Source organism: Lycorma delicatula, chromosome 4, assembly GCF_047948215.1.
Source record: "Lycorma delicatula isolate Av1 chromosome 4, ASM4794821v1, whole genome shotgun sequence".
NCBI classification, from domain to species: Eukaryota; Metazoa; Arthropoda; class Insecta; order Hemiptera; family Fulgoridae; genus Lycorma; species Lycorma delicatula.
This window is the reverse complement of record NC_134458.1, coordinates 217034309-217062196: the sequence shown is the minus strand read 5'-3', so window position 1 is coordinate 217062196 and position 27888 is coordinate 217034309. Positions and strand designations below refer to the sequence as shown.

Sequence of the window (27888 nt, the reverse complement as noted above, 5' to 3'; positions counted from 1 at the left end):
ATTAAAGAACATAAGAAAGAAGCCGTAATAAGAAAGGGAGTCTGACAAGCATGTTCCCTATCTCCGTTACTTTTTAATCTTTACATGGAACTAGCAGTTAATGATGCATATCATTAGCACAAGCTAAACGAATATTTCTTCAGTAAGAAATATAATTTGTTTACATCAAAAATTAATTTAAATGTCAGGAAAAGATTTTTGAAAGTGTATGTTTGGAGTGTCGCTTTATATGGAAGTGAAACTTGGACGATCGGCTTCATTCGGAAAACTTATTTCATATTCTACTGCTGCAGCTGTAGCATTACCATTACAGACAGCCAAAATGTATACCACATCAGTGTATTTCTCTGTTGTAAATAAGTACAGTTTTTTCACGTTAAAAACCATAAGAAATCACTAATTATGTCCCTTAATTAACGTCCTAAAAATTTCAATACGATCTCATTTCACCTGGGTAGCTGAAATCGAGTGAAATTTTGCACAAGCCGTAACTTGCAAACAATCCGTTTTAGGACATATGTTTGTATGAATTTTTCCATTATTTTCACATGCAGAATAGGTTACAAAATTCCCGGGTGAGCTTAATGATACATCCTATTTATTTATAGTGTTTGCATAGAAAACATTAAAAAGTTTTGTAAATATAAAGTTTTTGGTGCTTAAAAGAGTTTTTGAAAGGAATTCAGGACTAGGTAAAGTTTGAATATCATTCTCATTCATCCTCTGAAGTATTATCTAAACGGTAGTTACCGGAGGCTGAACAGGAAAAAGAAAAGAAAAGAAAGGTAAAGTTCGAAGGTTATTTAGAGGTTAGATTCCACTTTATGGAAAAATGTTTCTGACAAGACTTATGTATCATTGTCTCTAGAATCCAAATTCGAGGTGCAAATGTGTCCCATTTAAAAAAATTAACTTCTAATCTAGTTAGCCCTCCTCTGGTCAAAATCATAATTTTTTTTGCATCTTTGGTGATTCTTCAGTAAGAAATATAATTTGTTTACATCAAAAATTAAGTTAAATGTCAGGAAAAGATTTTTGAAAGTGTATGTTTGGAGTGTCGCTTTATATGGAAGTGAAACTTGGACGATCGGAGTATCTGAGAAGAAAAGATTAGAAGCTTTTAAAATGTGGTGCTATAGGAGAATGTTAAAAATCAGATGGGTGGATAAAGTGACAAATGAAGAGGTATTGCGGCAAATAGATGAAGAAAGAAACATTTGGAAAAATATAGTTAAAAGAAGAGACAGACTTATAGGCCACATACTAAGGCATCCTGGAATAGTCGCTTTAATATTGGAAGGACAGGTAGAAGGAAAAAATTGTGTAGGCAGGCCACGTTTGGAATATGTAAAACAAATTGTTAGGGATGTAGGATGTAGAGGGTATACTGAAATGAAACGACTAGCACTAGATAGGGAATCTTGGGAGAGCTGCATTAAACCAGTCAAATGACTGAAGACAAAAAAAAAACCTATATTTTTAATTTAAGTCTCCATATAAATGTTATGATAAAGCAGAGATCTCTGTAAAAGTATTTAATAATGAGGGGAAAAGTAAAGCAGCCAGTGGAAAAATTAAATTTTTTAAACCATTAGGATAATGATAATTGACAACTACAGCAGTTTATTTGTATGGGAAATTTTTTGTATTCTGATAGGTATTAAGTTATGTATCTTTTATGCAATTTTTTGTTCTTTCATAAAGTATATTAATTAAAAATTTTTCTTTGTTAGGAATTTTGTGTATGGATTCGCCAATGGTTTATAAAAACCTCTTGATTTTCTGTTAAATGAATGACATAGTCTTTTTTCATTTTTTTATATACTCTTTTGCTAATGACAAAAATATTTTACTAGCAATAAAATTAAACTTATACCTGTTTGGTTACACTACTTTTTTTTATTGTTTCTGAACTTGTATATCTTAATACATATTTGTACCTACGAACTTTATTTAACTCTTCATTTAATAATCGTACTAATTTAAAAATATTAGTATAACTTATTTCATAAACATTTTATTTTAAAAGAGGAACAAGATAATTTTTTTTAATATCCTTAAAGATTTTTTATTGAAGGTGCATAATAACAAGTAATTATTATTTCACAACATGCTTAATATTATTTTATCATGGAAGGTAATATTGAAATTTATTTGTTCTCATTGTTTTTACTTACAGCTCACAAAGCTGTAAGTAAAAACAAATTCTATAAAACAACTACTGCTTTCTATGAATGAATTTGGAGAGATTGTAGTTCTCAAAAAACATACATCATCCATTACTAAATAACTAAAATGCTAATTCACAATACTGTTAATAATTTTGGATTGCTGGTTCAGTAAAATAATAATAAAAAAAATGTAAACAATGAAGTACATGTTAGCCTTAACAGGAAGATTTTATTTTTTTGCTTAATATTACAGTGTGAAAAATTTGACCGCTTTAATTTATGATTTTATTTTGGAGATGAATATACAAAGGAAATAACAGGAATTATTTGTCGCCAATAGTGTTTACATGTAAAGGACTAATTAAAAAATCAGAATATAGGTTGTTGCATATTCATTAAAATTGATTCTAAATACCTCATCCCTTGAAAAAAAAACTATAGCAAAAACAATAGAATCAGTGTTAATTATTGTAAGTGCTAATTGTGTAAGTTTATGGAATGGAGTTTTTATAATCTCATATAGAAACATTTTAATGTTGCAAGTTAAATGCTATTTAATTTGATTTCCATACCCTCAGTTTATCAGTTGTACAATCATCACCAACTTTATCATTGAGCTTCTACTATATCTTTCAATAGATTGATTCAAAGATAATATGCCTTACATAAATGGATTGATTGATGGTTATATTAATAATTTTTGGTTTCCTCAACATACTTGATTCTTGACTACCAAATCTATCATCATTATCAACTTTTATTTTCATCTAAGAAGCTCCTCTACGTCATGGTAATTTCCAGGCTTTTGAACCATTTTGAAGATGAGACACATCATTTTAACAAAACCATTCTTATTATTGCTAGGAACAAAAAATTCAATTATTATATGTTATATTTAGAGCTCAGAATTTATTATTAAAATGCAAATTTTATCTATGTAAACATGGATAAAATTATCATTTTTACATTTTAATTCCCAAAGATGAGAAGTTATCTTTGTAGGTATTAGGCTTTTCAATTTTTTGGTAAACGCTAGATTTTTCCTGCTAAATTTAATATTCTATATAGAGTATTCTCTGGTTATGAAATTTAATACAGGAAGAAAAGTTGTAATTTTTATCTTTGGTAAGGAGAAACTTGGTATGATACTCTTAACAAAATCGTTCATGCCTATGTTTCTATTTCTTGTGGTTGCTTTTTGTGTGGTTACAGGAAGTAATGTTCTTAATTGCCTTAAGCAATGCTTCCTTTAAAATTCTTTGCTCCTTTTTTCTAAAGACTCCCAGGGGAAAATTTCATTTGCTACTCTTTTGCACACTTTTTTCATAAACTAAAAATATTTTAAATTATCTCCTTTGTCAGACCATATAGTTCTTTACTTTCACCACGTTCCATATAGTGGAACCATATATATAAGGGACCATATAGTGAGTGTGTGTGTATTAGTTGTGAACATATAAACTAGGTAATGGGAAAACAACAGATTTTGAATCAGGTATACTAATTATAAAAATCTGATTTACAATTATATCACTATAAAAATTCTTCTAGAACTCACTTTATCAGTCTCAATATTGCTGAAGTACTCATAGAGGTTTGCTGTTTCTAATTAATTCTTGGCTGTTACCATAATGTTGAAATGTATTTTTTCCTCTTGAAAATTTGTTATTAATTGTAAAGCTATGCTAATTAGTAGATGCTTGTAAACTTAAATTAAAATATGCTTAGAGGTTTTCTCAAAGGAAACAGATTAATCTTAAAGTTAAGTTATTAGTAGAAGTGATAGATGTTTTACTGTATATACTGACTCATTAGCATTTAACAAATTGAGAAATTTTACACTTAATACACAGAATATTAAGTGCAATTAAGACCTTGAGAATAGAGAGAGAGAGAGAGAGAGAGAGAGAGAGAGAGAGAGAGAGAGAGAGAGTGAAAGTGTCTGTAGATGGGATTTGATCCCCTCTCATGAAGTTAGTGGGGGATTAAGTGATTTTGTTATAAAGTAAAATATTCTATTTGTTTTAATTTAGTATGATTATTCTTATTATTCCAATATATAAATCAAGTTAATACATTTATCTATTTCTTTCTGTAATTGCTGTACTAAAAATGCATAACAAATTAAGTCAGTAGAAATTGTCAGATGTTATGATTTGTACATTCAATAAAATGATTTTTCAAGAACAACCTAATTTTATTATCTATTATTCTACACAATACTGAATTGCGTGTCTTACCCTTGGACCTGTTTACATTATACGGCATTTAAAAGAAAGCTTTGTTTTTTTAGTATCTACAGTAATTGCAATCATTAATTGCATGTTTATAAATTTGGAAATCTAATAATAACATTGTCGCATAATTACATAATTTCTTTGCCATAAAAAACACCAACATTTTACGTACTTATGTACCTATTGTAATCATACTGTAGGTTGAGCACATCTCTACCAGTGATATTTATTCGATACTGATTGATTAAATTAAATATCAATAAACATGAAAGATAAAAAGCAAAACTATCTTTATTACTATGTATTCATTGTATAATTTCACTGAGCCAGATGTTAAAGCACCTGCTGCTGCTGCTAATTAATTACCATTGTTAATCAACTTGAAGAAGTTAAACAACTTACAAAGATGTGTAATTTACCTCTGCCTTTTCAGTACTCATTTTTCTTTCTAGAAACAAAAAATTAAATTTGGTTAAAACTTAATATTAGGGAAAAGACTTGAAAAATGTAATTTAATTATGAAAAATTCACACATGTAATGATTCACAAGAGAAAAACCGGAAACTGCTACTTAAATCTGAAACAAAGCATTAAGAAACATCAAAAAATGCTTTATAACTTTTTGTCATTAGGTTAATATGTACAAAAAATTATGTCAATTAGAGGTGTGAAATATTAATATTGTTCTTTTCAGGCCTGGACAGGTCTTACCTGTTGTAAGAGTTACGAACAGTAAATTGATAGAAATGGTAACACTAAAAATGATTTTTACCATATTAGTTAATATTATTGAAAATAAATTTAAATCTTATGGTAACGTTAACAAAAATATCTTTTTATTTATTACAGATATCTTGTCAGCAGGTAGTAATATCACAGGCTAGTAAGGCGTTGAATTTATCTAGTTCAACAATTGAATTTTCTGGTTCTGCTGAAGAAGTCGAGAGAGAATGTCTGCTGTTAGTTGCAAGTATGATTATTTTTTTATTAATTTATCAATACTCTTTCAGTCAATAAGATTAATATCTTCTCTTATGTGATTAATTTGGTTAAAGCCATTAATATGTATTTTTCTTGTATAATTTTTTTTTCTAAAATAAAAATTAAAATGTTAGTATTATTTAAAAAACAAACAATATTTTTGTAAATGTTTTATAATAATACCAGAAAATTCTACAAAAATTGATTTAAGTTAATAAATAAAAACAGATTTTTAGAAAACACTTTATTAAAAATGTTATGAGATTACATTTATTTGGATAATTTATTTTTTATCTGATGTATTTTCATTATGTAATTAATTTTACTTATAATGAGTTTAAAGAGAATAAGGAACCGACTCCTTGTTTATCAAATAGTCTTCAGTTTCCAGCAAGGTAATTTTTTCACTTAAGAGCTCATCATTCTTACTTATAACCAATTGCAAAATAATAAAAATAAAAGGTGATTTAACAAAAAAATTAATTTAAAGACACATCAAATTATCAGTTACCATATTTGTTCACAGATTACAACTTAAATGACCCAACTGAACATTAACAAACAATAATATGGTTTTGGTCCTTATAATATGTGAAATGCAATATTTGACTTGTATTTTTTAGTATTTATTCTATGCAACACATTTACTTTAACTTAATTGTCTATTGTAAAATTTTAAAGTTACATTTTTAATTTAACCTTAGAGGTATTAATTTTTGGGCCTTGATCTAAGACTAATAATATTGGGGTGAATAATTAAACTTGAAAAATTATTCATGTACTTCTGTTTAATTCACTTATTATTTAATTCATACATAATGATTGACTGTTCACAAAAGAAAAACAGAAAACGCTACTTATATCTGAAAAAAAAAATTAACTTGCACTCACTTTACCGCAAACTATTGTATGACTATTAACAATATAGAAAATAAATATATTCATTATTTTTTAATACGACGGTGAATCAAATATAAACCAGAATTTTTGTTTTATAATTGGATAATAAAAATATACGCACAATATAATTTTTCTACATAATTTCCTCTTTCGAAAACACATTTTTCCCAGCACAAAGGTAACATTTAAGCCCACTATCGTAAAATGAAGGTGAGCATGATGTCAACTAATTGCTCACAAACACTTCAACAGCAGCATCCTCTTCAAATTTCTGTCCTCCAAGTGCTACTTTTAGTGGTCCAAACAAATGATAATCGCTGGACGATAAGTCCAGACTGTATGGAGAATGCTCCAATGTAGTCCAGAATAAAGATGCAATTTTCTCTTGACCTCTGCAGCTTTTCTTCCCACTATACAATGAGCTGCAGAACACTTTACATAATACACATATACTACACCAAGAACACTACATAAATTACAACATACACACTTACACAATTACACAACAACAACCTATACTTATATTTCTTACATCTACACTCGGTGGTGTTGCGACATCTTATGAAACGCAACCGTAACCCAAGGTGGGAACAAATCGTGCCGATGGGTGAATGACTCTACGTAGTGAGTCTCGAACGATGTCCACTGGGCACCAGGGCGAACCTAGTTGTATTTAGCTCTAGCTCCAGTACGCATGCGCTCTGCTGGAGTGGTCCATTTTTCGCCGGTACTCGTGGGACCAAAATTTCAGTTCCAATAACAAACACAATGATGGCTGGTGGTCCATCTGAAAAAACCACCAAATCTAGTCTTGTGAAGAGACCTCGGTCAGCTTTGTCTGATGAGGATAAAAGTCCTACCAAAGAGAACCGCAAATTATTAGAATTGAATTCTAAAAATTAGATTATTATTATTATTATTATTACATTTGTTGTTGTCAGAAATAGTCAGGAAGGTGACTCCCTTCAAAAGGTTTCACCTTTCTTAATAAACAAAACCAAAACAGGTGCAAGTGGCTCCCCGAAGAATATCAGGAAATTACGTGACGGATCGATTGTGATTGAAACATTCAATGATGAACAGAGTCGATCTATCTTACATCTCCGTAATATGGGTGGTATAAATATAAGTGCAGAAAGCCACAAAACATTAAATACGAGCCGGGGTGTAATTTTTTGTCGAGACCTCTTAGATATAGATATCTCTGAAATAGTTGATGAGCTTTGCCACCAAGATGTTGTTGAAGTGAAACGTATAATGAAACGACAGAACGGAACAGAAGAACCGACACTGTCTCTTATACTAACATTCAATCTTCCTGTTCCACCAGAGAAGATTAAAGTAGGTTACCTCTCGGTTCGGGTACGACCATTCATACCCAACCCACGGCGATGTTTCAGATGCCAAGGTTTTGGTCACACTACAACATCTTGCATGAAAACTGAGATCTGTGCTCGACGTGCTAAAGGTCACAATGACACTAACTGCGAAGAAAGTGAAAAATGTGCAAACTGGAGTGGTCCACATACAGCCCGCTCCCGAGATTGCCCAACTTTTAAAGAAGAAAAGGCAATTCTCAAAATCTGTACGGAGCAAAAACTATCTTTCCCGGCTGCACACAGAGAATATAAAAAGATAAACAATTCACGGAACCTGGTTAAACCAGATGTATCTTTTGCCACCGTTACATCTAAACAAATTCCTACAAATGTTAATAATCAGCAGTGTGGATCCTGCAATGAGCTTAAAAAACTTGTTCAGATGCTTTCTGAACAAGTAGCTTCACTTACAGCCACTATCTCAGAGCTGACAAAAATGAATAAAAAGTCCTCCATCGCAGTTAGTGAATCCAACAGTGTGATACATACAAATGTCCCTGTTCCCAAAGTCGTACCGGCACGAGTAGCGACTATTACAGCTGGCAGTAAGCCACCTAATAAGCTCCCCGTAAAGGGAACCCACATAACCACCCCCTCTGGGATGTCAACTGCAGCATCCCATTCAAATAAATCTCCTCCACCATCACCTCATATACTTGAGGATATGGTTGAAGAACCACCCGACCCTAGGGCATCAGAGTTCTTTAAAATAAAAAATACAAAAAATAAAAACCAGATCACGTACAGCTAATTTTTATATAATTTCCAAAATTTAATTATTTAATTTTTTTTTATTTATTTTTTCTACGCTTATGAACATTATTCTGTGGAATGTTAGAGGTATTCGGTCCCGCATTGAAGATATTAGAGTACTGGCGCATGCACATGATCCACTAATCATGTGTTTTCAAGAAACTCACCTTCTACAACATGACCCAATTACACTCAGAGGATAGTTCTGTGAGAGATACGATTGCCTAGTAGACAGTAGGGAGAGTGGTGGAGTGGCTATCTTCATGAAGAATGGGGTGTCGGCTACAAGAATTCAACTAACCACTGTCATTCCTGCTATTGCAGTAAAGCTCTCTATCCCCTTCAAATTGCATATCTGCAATCTGTATCTCTCACTGAACACTGAGTTCAGTGCTCTAGATGTCTCAAATCTCCTCACGCAAATACCATCTCCACTGTTAATAGTAGGAGATTTCAATGCCCATCATATTTCCTGGGGCTCAATCTTCTGCTCCACTCGAGGAAATATGATAAACAGAGTGAGACAAGACTTTGACCTTTGTCTACTGAATAATGGATCACACACATTCATGTCCTTATCATCTGGTACTGTATCTAACATTGATCTCTCCATATGCTCACCGAATTTACTCCCACATTTTAATTGGTCTGTTTGTGATGACTTTCACGGTAGTGAAAGACCAATTATTATTGGTTTCGATGTAGATTGCGAGATTAAAAGAAGGCCACGGAGATGGATTGTTGAAAAGGCGGATTGGAATGGATACCATAAAGCATTCCAATCGCAGTATGACGATGATGCGAACATCCTTGACCAATATTCCTCTTTTACGTCCATGATACTTGAGAATGCCAACAGATGTATTCCACAAACATCGGGTAATCCTAGACGTCCTTTCGTTCCATGGTGGAACGATGATTGCAAATATGCTATTAGGAATCGACGGCAGGCACTACGCAAATTTAATCATAGGCCTACAGCTGAACATCTAAATTTATACCGCAGGGCTAGAGCAGTGTGCCGTCGGGTATTCTTGAATTCTAAGAGGAATTCATGGACGAAATACGTGAGCACTATCTCACGCACTACTCCCACGTCTACTGTGTGGAAAAAAATTCGTGCAATTTTCAGATCACCGAAACAATCTATTCTCGATCTTATTGTTGAAGGAGAACTCCTTTCATCACCTTCAGCAGTGGCAAATAGTAGAGCAAAATCTTTCCGCTCGGTGTCTCACCTCATCGTATAATAACGATTTTCAAAGGTACAAGATACAGATAGAAGTATTATCGTTAAACATTGGTGATTTGGTTGGTGAATTAAACACCCCATTCGTATTTAAGGAATTGTTACATGCACTTAAAAACTCACAGGACACTTCCCCTGGACCGGACAACATTCGCCTTTCCATGCTTTCACACCTTCCTAATTCGGCACTACAACAACTTTTGAATATTTTCAACGGTTTATTTTCCAAACAAGTCTTCCCACCCGGCTGGTCAGAAGCATTTATTATACCAGTACTAAAAACTGATAAAGACCAAACCAATCCCTCAAGCTACCGCCCTATTTCATTAACAAGCGTTTTGTGTAAAATAATGGAGAGAATGGTAAACTGCAGGCTTACATGGTACTTGGAGAAACATGGCTTTCTATCTCCAGAATAGTGTGGTTTCCGACAAGGACGATCTTCCATTGACCATCTAGTGTCACTACAAACAGCCATACAAAACGCTTTCCTCAATCACCAGCATCTCGTTGCTATCTTCTTCGATATAAAAAAGGCATATGACACAGCCTGGCGACGTGGTATTCTTAACACTCTCAAAGAATGGGGAATCAAGGGCAATATGCTTGCTTTTATCCGGGGATTCTTAAATCACCGAACAGCTCGTGTTCGTGTTGACGATTCGCTCTCAGGTAGTGTCATCTTGGAGAATGGAGTGCCAAGGTAGTGTATTAAGTGCCACCTTATTTTCTGCAACCATAAACAGTATTACCCAAATGTGTGCAGGCTCCTATCTCATGTTCTCTATTTGCTGATGATTTTGGAATATAATTCCAAAGGAATAATATTCCTAAGGAATATAATTATATTCCTTAGGTTTTTTAAACTTTAAAATTTATTTAAATGAATAAAATTATTTTTAATAAAATCCTATTTAATTTAATTAAAAGTTGATTTTAATTAAATTCTTATGAAATAAGTATTTAATTAAAATTAAAAAATGATTTTTATTAAATATCTTATTGATGCATTTAATTAAATAATTTACTTTAGATGATTATCTTTACAAAAACTATTTTACATTAAAATAAAAATCTATATTATATTAAAATCTTAATTTAAATATAAGAGGTTATCTATTATATAATAATTTTTTTTAATTTATACAACACTTATGAATTAAAATATTATACTTAATAAGATTAAATATTAAAGGGAGAAATAGATATATTTAAATAAATATATTACCATATATAATATATATATTATAATATAACTATCTTTTTTCTTTTTTGTAACATAATAATTAATCAATTGAATGATATAATATAAATATCTTATTATAACGAAAAAATTTTTGTTGAAAAATTAAACTCAAAAATCAAAAATTGCAAAAATTTGCAAAATAAATGCAAAAAAATTAAAAAAAAACAAATAAGCAAATAATGTACCGTATAAAAAAAAATGATATATAAAAAAAAAAAGGATAAAAAACAATTGATTTTTATACTCAAGCAAGATGCCTGATTAAAGGATTACTTTGATGAAGTAAATTAAGTGAAACCTCACTCATGCTAAATTGTAAAATCCAGAATTAAACTGAAACTGAGGAAATCAAAATTCTTAATGCATCACACATCCTTTTACAAAAAGATAAGCTAAACTAAGCTTATGGGTTCATACCCCATCGATGAATAAATTCTCTTTTTAATTAAAATAAATTTATCAAAAACAATATTTATCACAACAATAACCGTAAGAATTATCATAACAATATCCTCCAACAGAATAATATTCTCATGAATATCTATAGAAATCAATTTAATTTCTTTTCTACCCCTTTTAAAAAAAAGAAATAAAATAAATGAACAATCTATAAAATATTTAATTATTCAAAGAATATCCTCATCAATTATAATAACCTCAATAATTATTAATGCTATCATTAACTGCCCCATTAATGAAAGAATTTTAATAATAATGAGAATTTTAATAAAAATAAGTATAATCCCATTTCACCTATGAGTACCAAGAATTATGCAAATAATAAGATGAGAAATATGTATAATAATGATAACTATACAAAAAATCATTCCCACAATTATTGCAACCCAAATAACCAGAATTAAACTAATAATAATATCAATAATTATGGCACCAATCTCAGGAATAAAACAAACATCACTAAAAAAATTAATAGCATACTCATCAATCTCAAATTCACCAGTAATAATCTTTTCATTAATAATTTCAAAACAACAATTTATTCTTCTATTAATTATATACACCATAATCAACTTAACTATAATAAACACGTTCAAAAAAAATAATATCAATTTTTTAAACCAAATCAATACTCAAACAAATTTAACAAAAACATCCCTAATAATTTCATCATTATCAATAAGAGGTATACCTCCAACTACAGGATTTTTAATAAAATGAATAATTATAAAATCAACAATTTGTATAGCACCAACAATTCCATTAATTATACTAATTTCATCAATTATATCAACATCTACATTATTTAACATCGAGTTAAATACATCATCTTTGACTGATTCTTTTATTTGAGAAATTTTAAATTTATAAAATTCATTATTTTAAAAAATCATTTAAACAAAAAAAAAAATCAAGTAAAAAAACACTACTTTTTACATAACATTTCTAAAATCTAAACATACTGTAAAATATCGTTCATTGCAATCTGCAATTAGGCCTGCGCCTCACTGTGAAATTATTCAATTTCCTGAGCCACCTGTGAATGTATATTTTGAAAGCAGCGATGAAGAATCAGGCAGTACTGAAGAAGACAACAATGATTTTGATTTTGAATTACCTTCCGATAACACATCTTATATCACAAGGTAAATTAAACGACTCTGTTAGGGACTTAAACTTATCAAAAAATCAAGCTGAATTGTTAGGATCAAGACTGCAAGGTTGGAATCTACTTCAAAAAAATACTAATATTTCGGGTTTTCGAAACTGACAAAAAGAATTGTTTTAATAGTTTATTGATGAAATTAATTCAGTTTACTGGATAAACATTGATGAGCTTATGTCACACTGAGGACAAGTTCATAAACCTGAGGACTGGCGCCTTTTCATAGATTCATCCAAGTACAGTTTAAGAGCGGTTCTACTACACAACGGTAATAAATATCCTTCGATACCAATTGCTTATGGTATTAACTTGAAAGACATACAATGTGATGAAAGATGTTCTTGAAAAAATAAATTATAAAAAAACATAATTGAAACATACGTGGTGATTTGAAAGTTACAGCTATTTTGTTAGGCATGCAGTTAGGCTATACTAGGTACATGTGTTTTCTTTGCGAACGGGACAGCCCAGCTGGGGATAAACATTGTTACCAAAGAGTGGAACAAATGAGACCACTTAACTCCAAATGGAAAATATATTATTCAAGAGCCGTCGGTTGAACCAAAAAAAAATATTTTTACCCCCTCACCAGGCAGCCAGAAATTTCTTCTGCTTTGCTAAACCACCTGTCGTCTTAACTTTGAAGGGAAAAGTGTTGTACATCTTTTGTGATAATTCTACATCACAAAATAAAACAATGTAGTTTTTAAGAAGCATTGTATGAGTAAATCTCTAAAAAAGTGTTAAAACGTGTATTAAAGAAATTATTTTGTATTTCCCAGTGCAAGGCCGAAGCTTCCTCCCTGCTGTAGAGTTTTTGGCAGGGCAGAAAAGATCCTATGGAAAATACACAATAAAAATATTTAAAAAAACAGCTTTCATGATCTTAATTTTTCTTTTGATTTCTTATACATCAATTTAAAAGTAAAGGCTAGATTAGGCTCATCAATCTTTTACTCGTTTCAGTTTTACAATTGTTTCGTCTTTTTCTACTCTTTATTATAACCAAACAGTGCAAAAAAGGAGTATGCTAAAGCCAGAACCGTGTATGCATCAGCTATTAAAAAAGCCAAGACCAAATGTTGGAAGGAACTACACGAGGACATTGACAGAGATCTGTGGGGGAAAGGCTACCAGTTGGTATCAGAAAGATTAGGTTGACAGTTTACTGGTGATCGTGAAGGATAAGGTATGTGAATACGTCAGGAAGCTCTTTCTGAAACAAACAGAGCCTTTCAGAGAAGAAATACTAGCTGACATTATACCGCTGTTTACCATGCAGGAGCTTAAGACTGCAGGTAAAAAAATGAAGCTGCATAAGAGTACGGGTCCGGCTGGCATTTCGGTTGAAGTCGTCCGGATCCTGGTAGAGGAAGCTCCAGTTACTATTCTAGACGTAATGAATAAAATGACAAAGGGTGATTTTATCCCTACTTCTTGGAAGACATCACAACTGGTCTTAATACAGAAACCTGGGGCGCCGGAGAGCGCAGTACCATATAGACCGATCTGTTTAGTTAAAAATCTTTGCAAGTTATTAGAGCGAATGTTAGAGGCCAGGCTGAGGAATTACATTGAAGAGAGAGGTGCCCTTAGTCAATGGCAATTTGGTTTCTGGTCGAGGAGATCAGCGATTGATGCTGTAAAAGAGGTGATGAAAACTGTCGATAATGCAATGAAAGGTACTCTGGGTACGTGTCAAATCCCAGTAGTCATATTGGTAGATGGCCACAATATATTATATTCTCTCAGTTGGAAGGCTATATTCAAGGTGTTGAAAAAAAGTCAATGTCCCTGCATACCTGAGAAAACTGATTCAAATATATCTGCAGGAAATTTGCTGTATGGTGTACCGGTATGGTACAGATCTCTGAGGTATGATCATAACAGACCACAGCTGGAGGGAGTACAAAGGAGGATAGCTCAGAGAATTACATGTGCCTACTCCTCGGTGTTCACAGAGGCTTTTACTTGTGGTTGCCAGAGTGTTTCTGCTGCAGCAGTTGGCTGATTCACAGGTGAAGATAGATGATGATATGAGTAAAGAAGAGACATATCGTGAGGTATTAGACAAGTGGCAGATAGGGTGGACTGTTTCGTGTAAAAATAAATACACAAGACGATTAATATGTGAGATTGGACCGTGAATCGGGAGAGAATTTGGCGAGATAAATTACTACTGGCTTACACAGTTCCTAACCGGCCACAGCTCCTTCAGAGCGTACTTGTTTGCAAGACACAGAACAGATAGTACAGAGTGTCGGTACTGCAATGAAACAGAAACATCAGAATACATCATCTTTTCCTGTAGTAGATGGGAGAAGGAAAGATGTGAGTACACACCAGTAACAGGGCAAATTAATCCTGACAATGTGATGTGAAGCGACCGATTTGCAGCTGTGGCTAATTTTGTCTGTAGAGTGTTACAACAGAAAGAAAATGATGAGGCAAGAAGAGTTAGATGACAAGCGAGTTGAATATACAACAGAACCCTGGCAGCCGGGTCAGGTGTCGCAAGGGAGTGAAAGACAGCCCCTCATGCAGTTGCCGCTCGTTTGTGTTTACATGCATGGGTGGTAGATGAAGCGAGGGGACTCCAGTAGCCTCTGAGCAAGTTGCAAGTGAAACCAATGTCCAAAAGGAAGGTAAATAGCGATGTAGTGTGTGAATATTAGCTAAAGTGAGTACAGTTGGTAGAAGTCATTATATTATCTAGATTATTGATTAAACTATAGTTAATTAGAGCAAGCAGTGAACTAAAACAGCCCAAGAAGAAACAGTCAGAATAATGTAGCTGTTAGAAGCAGCGTCAAGAGCCAGAAGGTGAGGCGGTGAGGGACAGCCTTCAGTGGAGTCGCCATCTGTCCACGCTTGTGCAGGTGGGGGCAGCGATGAAGCTACAGGACTGCTAAGCCCCCCTATCTTGTCACCCCCGGTGTTGTGATATACTTAATTGCAAAACCGGCTCTGGGTGGAAAGGAACAGTGAAACCGGAGTTTTAGTCGGCGGTAGGGTGCAGGCATTCATAGGCTCTATAACATCTAGCCGAACCCATGTGAGTCCAACACTCCTCCACCACGTGGGGGTACATAAATGGTATTTCTCCACAACATCGATTAAAAAAAATATATATATATATATATATATATACTTAAATATATAAAAAAATGGTAGGCGACATTTAATTTAAATAGGCATACAATTTTTCAAATTCTAAAAAAAGTTCATAGCCATCAATAGTCAATAGTCATCAAGCCAATGGTTTTTTTAATGGACCCTTTTACTCACCTAGTACAATAGGAATGTGTGCACACCTTGCAGAGCTTGTTCAAGTAAGAACTGAGGCAAGCAACTTTGAATCTTCGTAATGACATTAAGCTAAAATACTACGTATCAGGTAAGAACTTTTGTATTGCACTACTGAGAGGTTTCCATTCTTAAAAGAGTAGCTTGCAGGACAGAATCATTTTTCAGTTACCATATATATTTGCGAATCATTTTTGACAATAAATATTATAATATTAAAATGTATCAAATAATATCAAAGTATCAAAATGTGTCAGAAGACATAAAATATACATCTCAACTCGCTGATGAGCATCCTGTTGAGTGTTTACGAACAGAATATCATCATACTGATCTAATAATTATGAGGCACTGGTCAATGAAATGGAATGTCAAATATCACATTGATTTTTAGATTGATATTATTTATATAAATACATATATATATTTAATATAATATGAACTTTGTAAACATTCATTTAGCGCAAAAATTTAAACAATAGTTTTTATGAATTTTAATAGTAAAAATTAAAGATAGAAACAGATATCAATTTGTGCATATGTAAACATAAAATTGCTTTGATAAGATATGTAGTACCTGCTCTGCCAGTATTTCAGAATATATTGATATAATAAAATTCAAGTTTTTCCCCCATCTCTTTATGGGGATTTGATTAAGATAAAATACTATTAGAAAGTATCTTAGCTATCAAAGTTGAATTAAATTATGTGAAGAAATCTACTTACAAGTTTTCAACAATGGCCTTTTTTTATGTTTTTAGCTTAACATTATTTTATAAATAAATATTACTTTTCCGACAAATATGGCTAGAACAGCTATATTGAAAGGTGAAGTAAAATGATCATGTCAAAGATAGGGTATTGGGTTTTTTTCTGTAAATTTGTACGTTTTAGGGTCAAAAAACACAATATATGTATGTATCGTACAACTTATTCTAAAGTCAAGGCGTTTTAAAAATTTTAATAAAAATACACAGGTTTTTTAATATATTTTTTTTTTTTGTATCACATTCTGTGAAATAGACAATTATTTTTTAAAACATTATGTTTTTTAGTCAAGTAACCAGAGGCTGGTAAAGCCAATCACATCGTACATACAATAAGAGTGGCAGTAGCTGTATTTGTTGGGCTGCCATGCCGCCATATACTGCCTGCACTTTTGATATTCACATGAAGATTACACACACACACACACACACACACACACACACACACACACACACACACACACACACACACACACCAAAAATCAAGTAGAGGTAAGAAAAATTCTAAAAATAATAAATTACATTTAACTCAATTTGAACCTTTAAACTCAAAATTTAACAGAATTCTTTCTTAGTGCTCACTTACATTGTAAGAAAGACATGTATACAAATTTCCTTAATTTCAAATTAATCTTCATCAGGTATTTTTAGAAGTTTTTTATAAATGACTCTCATGCTATTTTATAATTATACATATATTTGGATACAGTTTTTAATATTCTTTCACAATTACTTCTAATATACTCTTAACTTAATGAACATCTTAGTAACAATGTCTTAAACTTGTAGTTTTCATTTGTTATGTATTAATAATAGGAAGTCTAAAAAGTAATGAATGTTTTGCACACTATATAGTTTAATGTCCTAAATCTCAGGGTATATGAGTTGCAGTGAGTCAGGCCGAATGTTATTTGACAGCTGGCAGTTGAAGCTACTAGATGTGCAAAAAATGTTGCAATTCTTATACTTGGACGTAAGGTATTGTGCTATGAAAATCAGTGGATGTTCAGCAAAACTGATGAGATCTTACAATTTTATTTCGATAAAGATGCAAATGCTGCGCAGAACCGTGAAGAAACTTGTGCTGTTTATGGGCAAGATATGTCATCAAACACAACAGCCAAAAGATTGTTCAGTCGCTTTTGTTTTGGAAATTGTTATGTCCAAGATGCTCCTTGCAGTCGAAGACCAACAACAAAATCACAGAAAAAGTGAGTGATATTCTGGTAAAAATCTAGCCATGCGAGCCTTCATGACATTGTCAGTGGCCTAACACCCATCACCAAACACTGTTAGTCCAATCAGAGAAAGCTGGTTACAAAAAGAAGCTTGACATTTGAGTACCACATGATCTGACTGAGAAAACTTTACTCAATTAAATTTCTATTTGTGAATCTCTACTGAAACGTAATAAAACTGAGCCATTTCTGAAGCCAGATGATCATCAGTGATGAAAAGTGGATCACCTAAGAACACAATGGTGAAAAAGATTGTGACTGAAGCAAGGAGAAACTCCATAGTCTGTGACAAAGCCCACACTGATGGCCAGGAAGATTATGTTGTGTTAGGTGTAACTGGAAGGCCATCGTGTCTCACAGTCTGGTGCTACCAAGCAGTATGATAGACTCAAACCTGTACTGTTGGCATTTAGTGTGACTGCACTTATCAATAAAAAAAAAAAACGGCCAGAATTAGTAAATAGAAAGGATGTCATACACCATACTGATAACCGCCAGAAAGCGACATCTTTAACAACCTATCAACAATTGCAAGAACTTGACTGGGAGATTTTGATGCGTCCATCATATAGCCTGGACCTACACCGGTAGCATAGCACTTGTTTCAGTCTCTGCAATAATTCCCTGAATGGTGTTAAATTAGTTTCAAAAAAGGCCTTTGAAAACCTTGTAACTCAATTTTAAGAACGGAAAACTTAGAAGTTCTATAGTGTAGGATTTATGGTGTTGACAGAAAAATGGAAGAAGGTTATCAAAAAATATGGTCCAGGTAGTCTCAAAATGTAATTTTTCAAAAACAATAAATGTATTCTACATTTTGGATTCCAAAGGCTCAGTACTTTTTAGACAACCGGAAATAAAGAAAATACGAATTATGTAATATGCAAGTTATTTCAAAGCTTTATTAACAGAATGTACATATATAACATAAATGGTTCCAAATGATCTTGTTTATAAACTAATTAGTTTAGAGTAGTATATACAATAATGTAAAAAGAAAAAACTAGCCACAAACTGCAAAGATCCTATAACAGAGACAATTTATACCACTTTGTAACCTAATTTGACTTTTCAGTAAAACTTTCTAGATAAAAATTACAAATGAAATTTTCTAACCCGTATGAATAGAGATGTCTTTTTAAACTATCCCTGTGACAAAATGTTTTCTTACAAAAATTACAAGTAAATTTCTTCTCACCATTATGAACAGAGAGATGTGTTTTTTAATTAGAGCTTTCATTAAAAGTTTTTTTACAAAACTTTCTCATTTGTATTAGTAGAGATATGTGTTTTTAACTTACTGCGTCGAATAAACGTTTTTTTAGAAAAATTATATTTTAAGTTTTTTTTTACAACATGAATAGATAAGTGTGACTATAATATAGATCTCCGAGTGAAAGACTCCTGACAAAGAACACATGTGTGAATAGGAAGATGAAAAGATATAACATTCCTTTCTTTAACACGTTTTTCTGTAATTTGCAAGCACTTTTTTTAAAAGAAAAACTGTTAAAATCATCATATTCTTCATCGATGACATTATCACAAATGCAATTATATTTTAATTTATTGCAAACCACACAATTTGATGTCTGTAAACTACTTTCAGTAATTCTTTCCTCCACATCATCGATAATTTCTTCAATAAGATAAAAAAAAAAATTTAACTGTTAAGTTAAAAATCTATCGGAATTGACAAATCTACAAATTGACAACTTTATACTTTAATATTAAATATCTTATGTTCATATTTAAGGAAGCACAATATATTTGTTTCAAAGTAGCAAAAATAGAAATTTCATTAGTACAAACAGTTAAAATATAAGGAACAAAATTTAACAATCCCCAAACTACATGCTACATAGCATACAAACTAAAACTGGTCTGACAACAGACAATTTTATAATGGCAAATAAAAAAAAAAATTACTGTAGTTTAGTTTTGTTAATATTAACTGAAAATAGAAACCTGGCAATAAGTGTAAATATTTTCCAAACTCATCCCCAGATAAAGTCATTACATTTGTTCTTAAAAAATCAAACAAGAGTAATAAGATCGGTTTATCATTTTTATTAGATTTTCATCCGCTGGAAGAACTGAATGAAATGAAAAATAAGAGAAAATAGGTTTAGTACTGGATGGGTGAATCAAGTTAATAATGAAAGAGTCATATACTGAAGATCCAAAATTATATTAATTGATCATGAAAATGGGGCGTGAAATGTTAGAAGTCAAAAAGGTTGGTAAGTTAGAAAACTAAAGAGGGAAATGGATAGGATAAATGTAGATGTAGTAGGAATTAGCGAGGTTCGATGGGAAGAGGAAAAACGACGTCTGGTCTGGTGATTTTAGAATAATTAACTCAGCTTCAAATAATGGGCAGGCAGATGTAGGTTTCGTAATGAACAAGAAGATAGGGAAGAGAGTAGAGTATTTCAAAATGCAAAGCGATAGAATCATTGTAATAAGGATAAAATCAAAACTTAAACCGACAACGATTGTTAATGTCTATATGCCTACAAGCGCCCATGATGATGATGTAGTGTATATGAAGAAAGGAAAAGGCAAGGAAGGAAATATAGTTGGTGAATACGGGCTGGGCAAAAGGAATGAAAGAGGGGACTGACTTATAGAGTTTTGCACAAAGTATAATTTAGTAATTGCCAACATTCAGTTTAAAAATCATAGTAGAAGAAAATACACATGGAAAAAGCCAGACGATACTGCAAGGTATCAGATAGAATCTATCATGGTTAAGCAAAGATTTAAAAATCAACTCGCTAACTGCAAAACTTACCCTGGAGCAGACATTGATAACGACCATAATTTAGTGATAATGAAATGTAGATTGGGGTTTAAAAGCCTGAAGAAAAGGTGTCAGATGAATCGGTGGAATTTAGAGAAGGTTGAGGAAGAGGAGGTAAAGAATTTTTGAAAAGGACATCGCAAGAGGTGTCAGTAAAAAATATAAGGCAGGAAATGTAGAATAATGGGTAAACTTGAATAGGAAATTCTTAAATCAGCAGAAGCTGAACTTAGGTGGAAAAAGAGAACTGGTAAAAATCCTTGGGTTTTAGACGATATATTGCAACTGATGGATGAACGTAGAAAATATAAGAATGCTAGTGATGAAGAAAGTAAAAGGAACTATCGACAATTAAGAAATACAACAAACAGTAAGTGCAAACTAGCGAAAGAAGAGTGGATTAAACAAACGTGTTCAGAAGTGGAAAGAGAAACGAACATGGTAAAATAGATGGAGCATACAGGAAAGTTAAGGAAAATTTTGGGGTACAAAAATTAAAATCCAATAATGTGTTAAACAAAGATGGTACACAGATTTATAATACGAAAGGTAAAGTCGATAGGCGAGTGGAATATATCGAAGAGTTATACAGCGGAAAATGGTGTTATGGATTATACAAACTGGTGTGTAATATTTATGCAAAAGGGGAAGTTCCGTCAGACTTCAAAAAAAGTGTTATAGTCATGATACCAAAGAAACCAGGAGCAGATAAATGTGAAGAATACAGAACAATTAGCTTAACTGGTTATGCACCAAAAATCTTAACAAGAATTCTGTACAGAAGAATTGAGAGGAGAGTGGAAGAAGTGTTAGAAGACCAGTTGGTTTCAGGAAAAGTATAGGGACAAGTGACGTAATTTTAGGCTTCAGATTACTAGTAGAAGAAGATTAAAGAAAAATAAACCAACATACTTGGAATTTATAGACCTAAAAAAGCCATTCGATAATGTAGACTGGAATAAAATGTTCCGCAATTTAAAAAATTAGGGTTCAAATACAGATAGAAGAATGACTGCTAACATTTACAGGAACCAAACAGCAACAATGATAATGGAAGACGGCACGGATGAAGTCCTATGCAAGAACTACCACAAGAAAATAAACAACAAAACGAAAGAAATGAAATGTAGTAGAAATAACGAAGATGGACCACTGAATGTGAAAATAGGAGGAGAAAAGATTATGGAGGTAGAAGAATTTTGTTATTTGGAAAGTAGAATTACAAAGATTGACAAAGCAGGAGCGACATAAAATGCCGAATAGCACAGGCGAAACGTGCCTTCAGTCAGAAATATAATTTGTTTACATTAAAAATTGATATAAATTACAGGAAAAGATTTTTTATAGTATACATTTGGAGTGTTGCTTTATATGGAAGTGAGAAAAAAGATTAGAAGCTTTTGAAATGGGGTGCTATAGGAGAATGTTAAAAATCAAATGGGTGGATAAAGTGACAAATGAAGAGGTGTTGCGGCAAATAGATGAAGAAAGAAGAATTTGGAAAAATATAGCTAAAAGAAGAGACAGACTTATAGGCCTCATATTAAGACAACCTGGAATAGTCGCTTTAATATTGGACGTACAGGTAGAAGGAAAAAATTGTGTAGGCAGACAACATTTGGAATATGTAAAACAAATTGTTAGGGATGTAGGATGTAGGGGGTATACTGAAATGAAACTACTAGCACTACAAAGGGAAACTTGGAGAGCTACATCAGACCAGTCAAGTGACTAAAGACAAAAAAAAAGTGAACATCACTTCGAGTTAATTGTGGATTTGTTGTAGTATCAAAGCTACAGTTCATTGTGTCAAGGTTTGGGAAAAACTCTTGCACAATTTTGGCCAGACAATGTGATAAAACACATCTGTAAATGTGTGATAAAATGTGATAAAACGCATCATAAAATGCATCTTAGCATGTAATTTAACACCTGAGATCCAAATTCAATACCACATCATTTAGAAAAAATTAGTAGATTATGAAGTTACTTATTTTTCTTCAACAATCAATATTGATCAAATTTCGAGTAATGATGAAAGGATCTCTTTATAAATAAATTATATAAATTTCTTTGCTAAGATCTCTAAAATTGGTTAAGAGGGCAAATCAATCACTACGTTGATTGCGTTTTAAAGAAGGAGAGAGAATTTTTTTCACCCTTACAACTCACACAAAGAACTCACGCATTTTTTCACAGCTATTTTAGTGACAAAATTTTGAGTAACATGATTAGCATCTTTGTAGACAAAATATTCAGAAGTTATCACATTCTTTAAATTAAATTCATTGCTACCATCTAACTTGAAAATATACCATTCTAAAGCGCGAGCTCTAACAGGAAGTTCATAATCCAGTGTATTCGAAAAGTATCTACACACCTACATAAAAATGATTATAGGTTGAGGGATTTTATTCTGTGTTAATATGAATAATGTTTTCTACAAAGGTTTGTAATTCTGTATTGAATGCAGTTAGCTTCCATGACCCGATCAGGATGTTGTGACAAGAATATGTGTCAACTAAAGAAGATACGACTCTTTCTTGTCACTGTTTGTTCATTGTATTTAAATGATTGAGGCTGTCTTTCCATGTGCACACTGAACAGTGAATATTTCTCATTTAATACATCTTCATAAGCATAATGGGTATATACAGACAATGAAAGATTAGTATTTTATTAGATTTCCAGGTACACTGGTTCCTAATCGATATGGCGTAAGAACACTAATCGAAGACTTTGGGGAGATTGGATCAGTAAAGAAATATGAGTGAAGTGGTAGACCATAAGTACTCGATGAAGACGTATCGACTACTATGTGATGTAGTCTTAACAAATCCGTGCAAAAGTTAGCTTAACAGAAAAACAGCTGCAACAAGGCAATTTGTAATAAGCTCAGTCTTGTCCCATATAAAGCGATTCAAAGGTTATTGGCCAGAGACTGTGCAAAGAGAATTCAATACTGGGAATGGTTTCAACAGTTTCTAGTGGATGTTTGTGAGCTGCCAACTATTTAAGCACAAATTTAATTTATACTACCATTTAAATATGAATTCAATTCTCTGTGAAAAGAAACTCTAAGAAATTAACTTTGTTTTGAGAAAGCTGATACTTTGCTAAAAAATAGTAGCATTTCAATATATTCTACTAATTTTCAGATTTATATCATGCAATAGTCATATTTCTATTGAATAATCATTTTATTATAATTACAGATTATAATTTAATACACATGAAAAAAGGATTCCAATCAATGAGTACTGAAAAACCCTAGAGAAATGGCATAAAACCACATTAAAAAATTCCAAGGAACCCTCAGAAAACTCATAAATACCACGCTAAAAACTATACAAGAAGTACAGATTTTGGAATAGTAGGCTCATGGCTGTTACCAAAGACCAATAGGAATGGTATTAATAAGTACAATATTTCTTACGTTTATTGATTTTATGGATTTTTCACAGCAATAATGCAACATCCTGTCTGTTGGGAGATAAACAAACAATTTTTTCTAGCTGTGCCACATTTACAGTATCATAAGAGACACAATGAAGTAGTTTCTCTGAGGACAATAATGTTCTTTATAAAACTGGTTTCTGTGAAAAGATTATAAATTTACTTGCAAGAATATATCAGCTGCATTTCAGTAGGTTTGTTATGTGATGAGAAACAGCATATTTTGACACTATAAAGATAGAAACAAGAAACCTCATATAAAATCTCACTCGGAATGGTTATTCTTTATCAAAAGCCACGAGTTTTCGTAGCTTTTGGAGTGACGTGTGACTTCTCAATCCTACAAATACTGTTTTATCATTTCACATACACTTTGGTATCACTTTTTTTAAGCTTTTAATCAAAATAACTAATTATTAGATATTATTTAGAATGCTAAATATAAGGGAAACCATCAAATAGTAAATGAAAATATCTTACTTGTCTAGATGTTGTCAGTTTATCATCTATCATAGCAACAGGAGCAATCAAATGTACTGTTCGCTCTGTTTCATGCTTGATTTCTTGTTTAATACTGGAAGATAATGGATCTTCATCAAAAAATGAACTATCAGTTTGTGCATCCATACTCTGCAGCAAAATATAAAGTAATAATAATAATAATTTATTATCTTTATATAATTAACATCTATTAATAATATATCTATTTTTCTTACAATTATAAAATAAATTGATTTTCATAGAAATAACTCATCTGTGTGAGTACATCTACAATAATATTCAACTGGAATTTGCAGTATATAATCACACATGATAGTGCAAGAAAAGGGAAATATTGGAGGCATTGGCATTAAATTAATAGATCAATAGAAAAATGTTTGCACAATCTAAATTGTTTGGTAAAAGATACAGGTTGCTGGTGCAAATATAAAGAAGCACATCAACCTTGTTTGGAAACAAAAATTGCAGTGACATAGAATAAGGATTATTGAAACCTATAACAAAGTTTCTTGTAACTGAACATGCTTCATAAAGGCAAGGATAGCTTTGTACTCTTTTAAACATTTATATAAACAATGTTAAATGTGGGTATAAAATGAATTAGTCACCTTTGTTTAAGGCATGAGGCATCTGCTCACTGTATTTTATTTGTTACGTATTGTTGTACAAAATTTATCTACCATAGAATGTTAGATGCAATTTGTTAAACAAAGCTATTTAACCCCCTATACTCCACTAATAAAGGTTTTTTACACTATAAATGAAAATATCTCTTGTTAGACATGAATGCTCAATAATATGTGGGCTAAAAACAGTAAATAAAAATATCTTTACGAACAGAAAAATTGAAAAGTCTTACAATAACTAGCTTTTATGTTTTTCACTTAAGCCAAAATAAAGAAGAAAATAGGTTACTTGTTTAAAAATTGTCAATTTATCATCATCAGTCTTGGCAAGATGTACAAACAAATATTCTTGTTGCCCAGTTTCATGCATGTCTTCTTTTTTAATGGGCAAGGATAATGGATTTTCTTCCAAAACTGAATCGTTAGTTTGTGCATCCATACTCTGCAAAAAAAATATAAATATATATTAATATCCTACTACAAAAGTGTGACTTAAAATAAGCATGTTAAATGAAATATTACTGAAACATAACATCTGATGAAGTTAAGAGCTTGGAACTACATATATTGTTAAAGATAATTTAAGATATGTTATGTGTAAAACTGGGTTTTAAAGCACTAAAATGCATCAGTTATGTATGGAAATGATTTGCTATACATATAATTTATATTTATAACTAAGACAACATGAAAACCAGAGTTTTATGGTATAACTGAATTTCTAAATCTCCAAAAAATCTTTATGAGTAGGCAATAACAGTAGAGGTGATGGTTTTTTATTACCTATATTGATACAATTTTTTGCAAAAGAAAACCTAAATATAGCTATGCTATGTATGCTATGTATGCCTAAATATGCTATGTATGCTATGCTATGCTATGTATATAGACTATGATGCTAAATTAAACAAGGATTATTGTATGTTTTTAAAGTACTAGTGGAAGTCAATTCAGTTGTATTAAAAACAAAAATTTAATTTTTAGACAATCAAAAAATTGTCAGAAGAAAAACATAATTAATGAGTTAAGAAGCCAGTAACATAAAATAAGGATATATAACATGAACTATTAGAAGAATGCGAGTCAAAAGTGAGTGTCCTAACCTGACCCTAGTTATAACTTTTGTCACATTAGACATGAAAACTTGTAAAACTGCAGACTCTCATATGCCATTATCAACCAAACCAACCATTAATAAACACATTACAGATTTTTTGCATGAAATATTCAGGAGCAGCATTCGATTAACTTAACATCTAAATTTATTACAGTGTTTCTGGTAAAGCCAGACTGCATTAATTTTCTGTGGTACAAAGAAGCCATTGTGGAAAAGTTAAAAATTTAACATAAAAATATGAGATTATCTCTTCTTATAGAAAGTTTATGAGAACCTTCTACAACTACCTTTTACATAATTGAACAATCACAAGTACATCAAATTTAATCAAAAATATAATTTATATGTAGGATATGATTTCAACTGAAAAAACACAAGCACATCGAAATCTGCCTATTTCCATAAATATGTTTAATGCTTTAATTATACTTGTTTGAGAATACTTCAAACTATTTCGCCTACAGAATAATTCTAAATATCTCTCTCTTGGTGTTCACGACTAATTTCCCGTTTGCTAATGCTCTGACTCCGTTCCGGGTGAGCTTCCGTAATTTCACAAAAAGTAACATAGCGATTTCTTACCTTCTGGGTATCCAAATATGATTAATTATTAAATCTGTTATTATAAAGTTTACTATATTATATTTAGTTATATTAATATACTTACGACACGTAAATAATACATACATCTTTCACTCTGTAAAAATAATTTTAATGACTACCAAACACCACACAGATCACAGAATAGATTTCATATATATATATATATATATATAACCGAGGGTGTAAACAGTGACAGCACATGGTAGGAATGCATATCAGTTATACTACTGTGCTATTGGGGTGTTCGTAATCATACACCACAGTCTACAATATCACTCGGACCCATTATTTCACAAAAAAATAACTAAACTTTTCTTACCTTCTTTTTTTCTAATATATTCAATATTAAATAGGTTACTACGTCTAGGTTACTAGGTTAATTACTACGTCATTTTTAGTTTTTGTTGTATCGCATCAATTCGATTTATCGATGTATGTCGGATCATGGGATCCGATATAAGCTCACCCAGGAAACTCAAGAACGACCTGCCACAAGGATCGGTACTTGTGCCTCTCATTTCAGCTTCTGTGTTGCAGACATGCCAGAGACAAGATCTAAAATGCATGGCTACGCCGATGACTGGGTGCTAACAACAAAATATAGATTGTTTGACGAGTCGGAGAAGGTCCTGATGGCTGACCTGGAGAAACTGGAAAAGTACTTCCGGAGATTGCGCCTCCAACCAAATGCTAGTAAAATAGAAGTGTCACGCTTCCCCATCGGCTTAAAAGGCCGATGACTGGGTGCTAACAACAAAATGTAGATCATTTGAGGAGTCACAGGAGGTCCTGATGGCTGACCAGGAGAAAACGGGACCACAGAGCAGACTAACGAAATCCCATGTAATACTAAAAAGCGCCGGGTTTTGACTTGCCACATAAGACTTGGTCAACGCTAAACAGAGTAGAAACTCAGCATGGTAGATGC

The 27888-nt window shown here is 32.0% G+C and overlaps 1 protein-coding gene across 2 annotated transcripts; it reads right to left on the bottom strand.

The window, feature by feature from the left end:
• Positions 1–4679: 4679 nt before the first annotated feature.
• LOC142323023 (uncharacterized) lies at positions 4680–27370 on the bottom strand. 2 transcript variants are annotated; one of them, XM_075362120.1, is made up of 4 exons: positions 27280–27370; positions 25530–25682; positions 24594–24743; positions 4680–4856 (listed from the first exon to the last, which is right to left on the bottom strand). In XM_075362120.1, exons 2-4 carry the CDS (start codon positions 25677–25679, stop codon positions 4845–4847), a joined length of 312 nt encoding a protein of 103 aa, XP_075218235.1. In that variant the 5' UTR covers positions 25680–25682; positions 27280–27370; the 3' UTR covers positions 4680–4844. The 2 variants fall into 2 exon arrangements, with proteins under 2 accessions (XP_075218235.1, XP_075218236.1); XM_075362121.1 differs by lacking the exon at positions 27280–27370 and adding an exon at positions 27045–27269.
• Between the last annotated feature and the right edge of the window lie 518 nt (positions 27371–27888).

What these genes read in the sequence shown, in the direction of transcription:
- LOC142323023 (XM_075362120.1), bottom strand. Translation starts at nt 25,679, where the DNA reads ATGGATGCACAAACTAACGATTCAGTTTTGGAAGAAAATCCATTATCC. An exon ending in AATTGACAATTTTTAAACAA is followed by an intron (nt 24,744 to 25,529) that starts GTAACCTATTTT and finishes ATTTTGCTGCAG; the next exon opens with AGTATGGATGCACAAACTGA.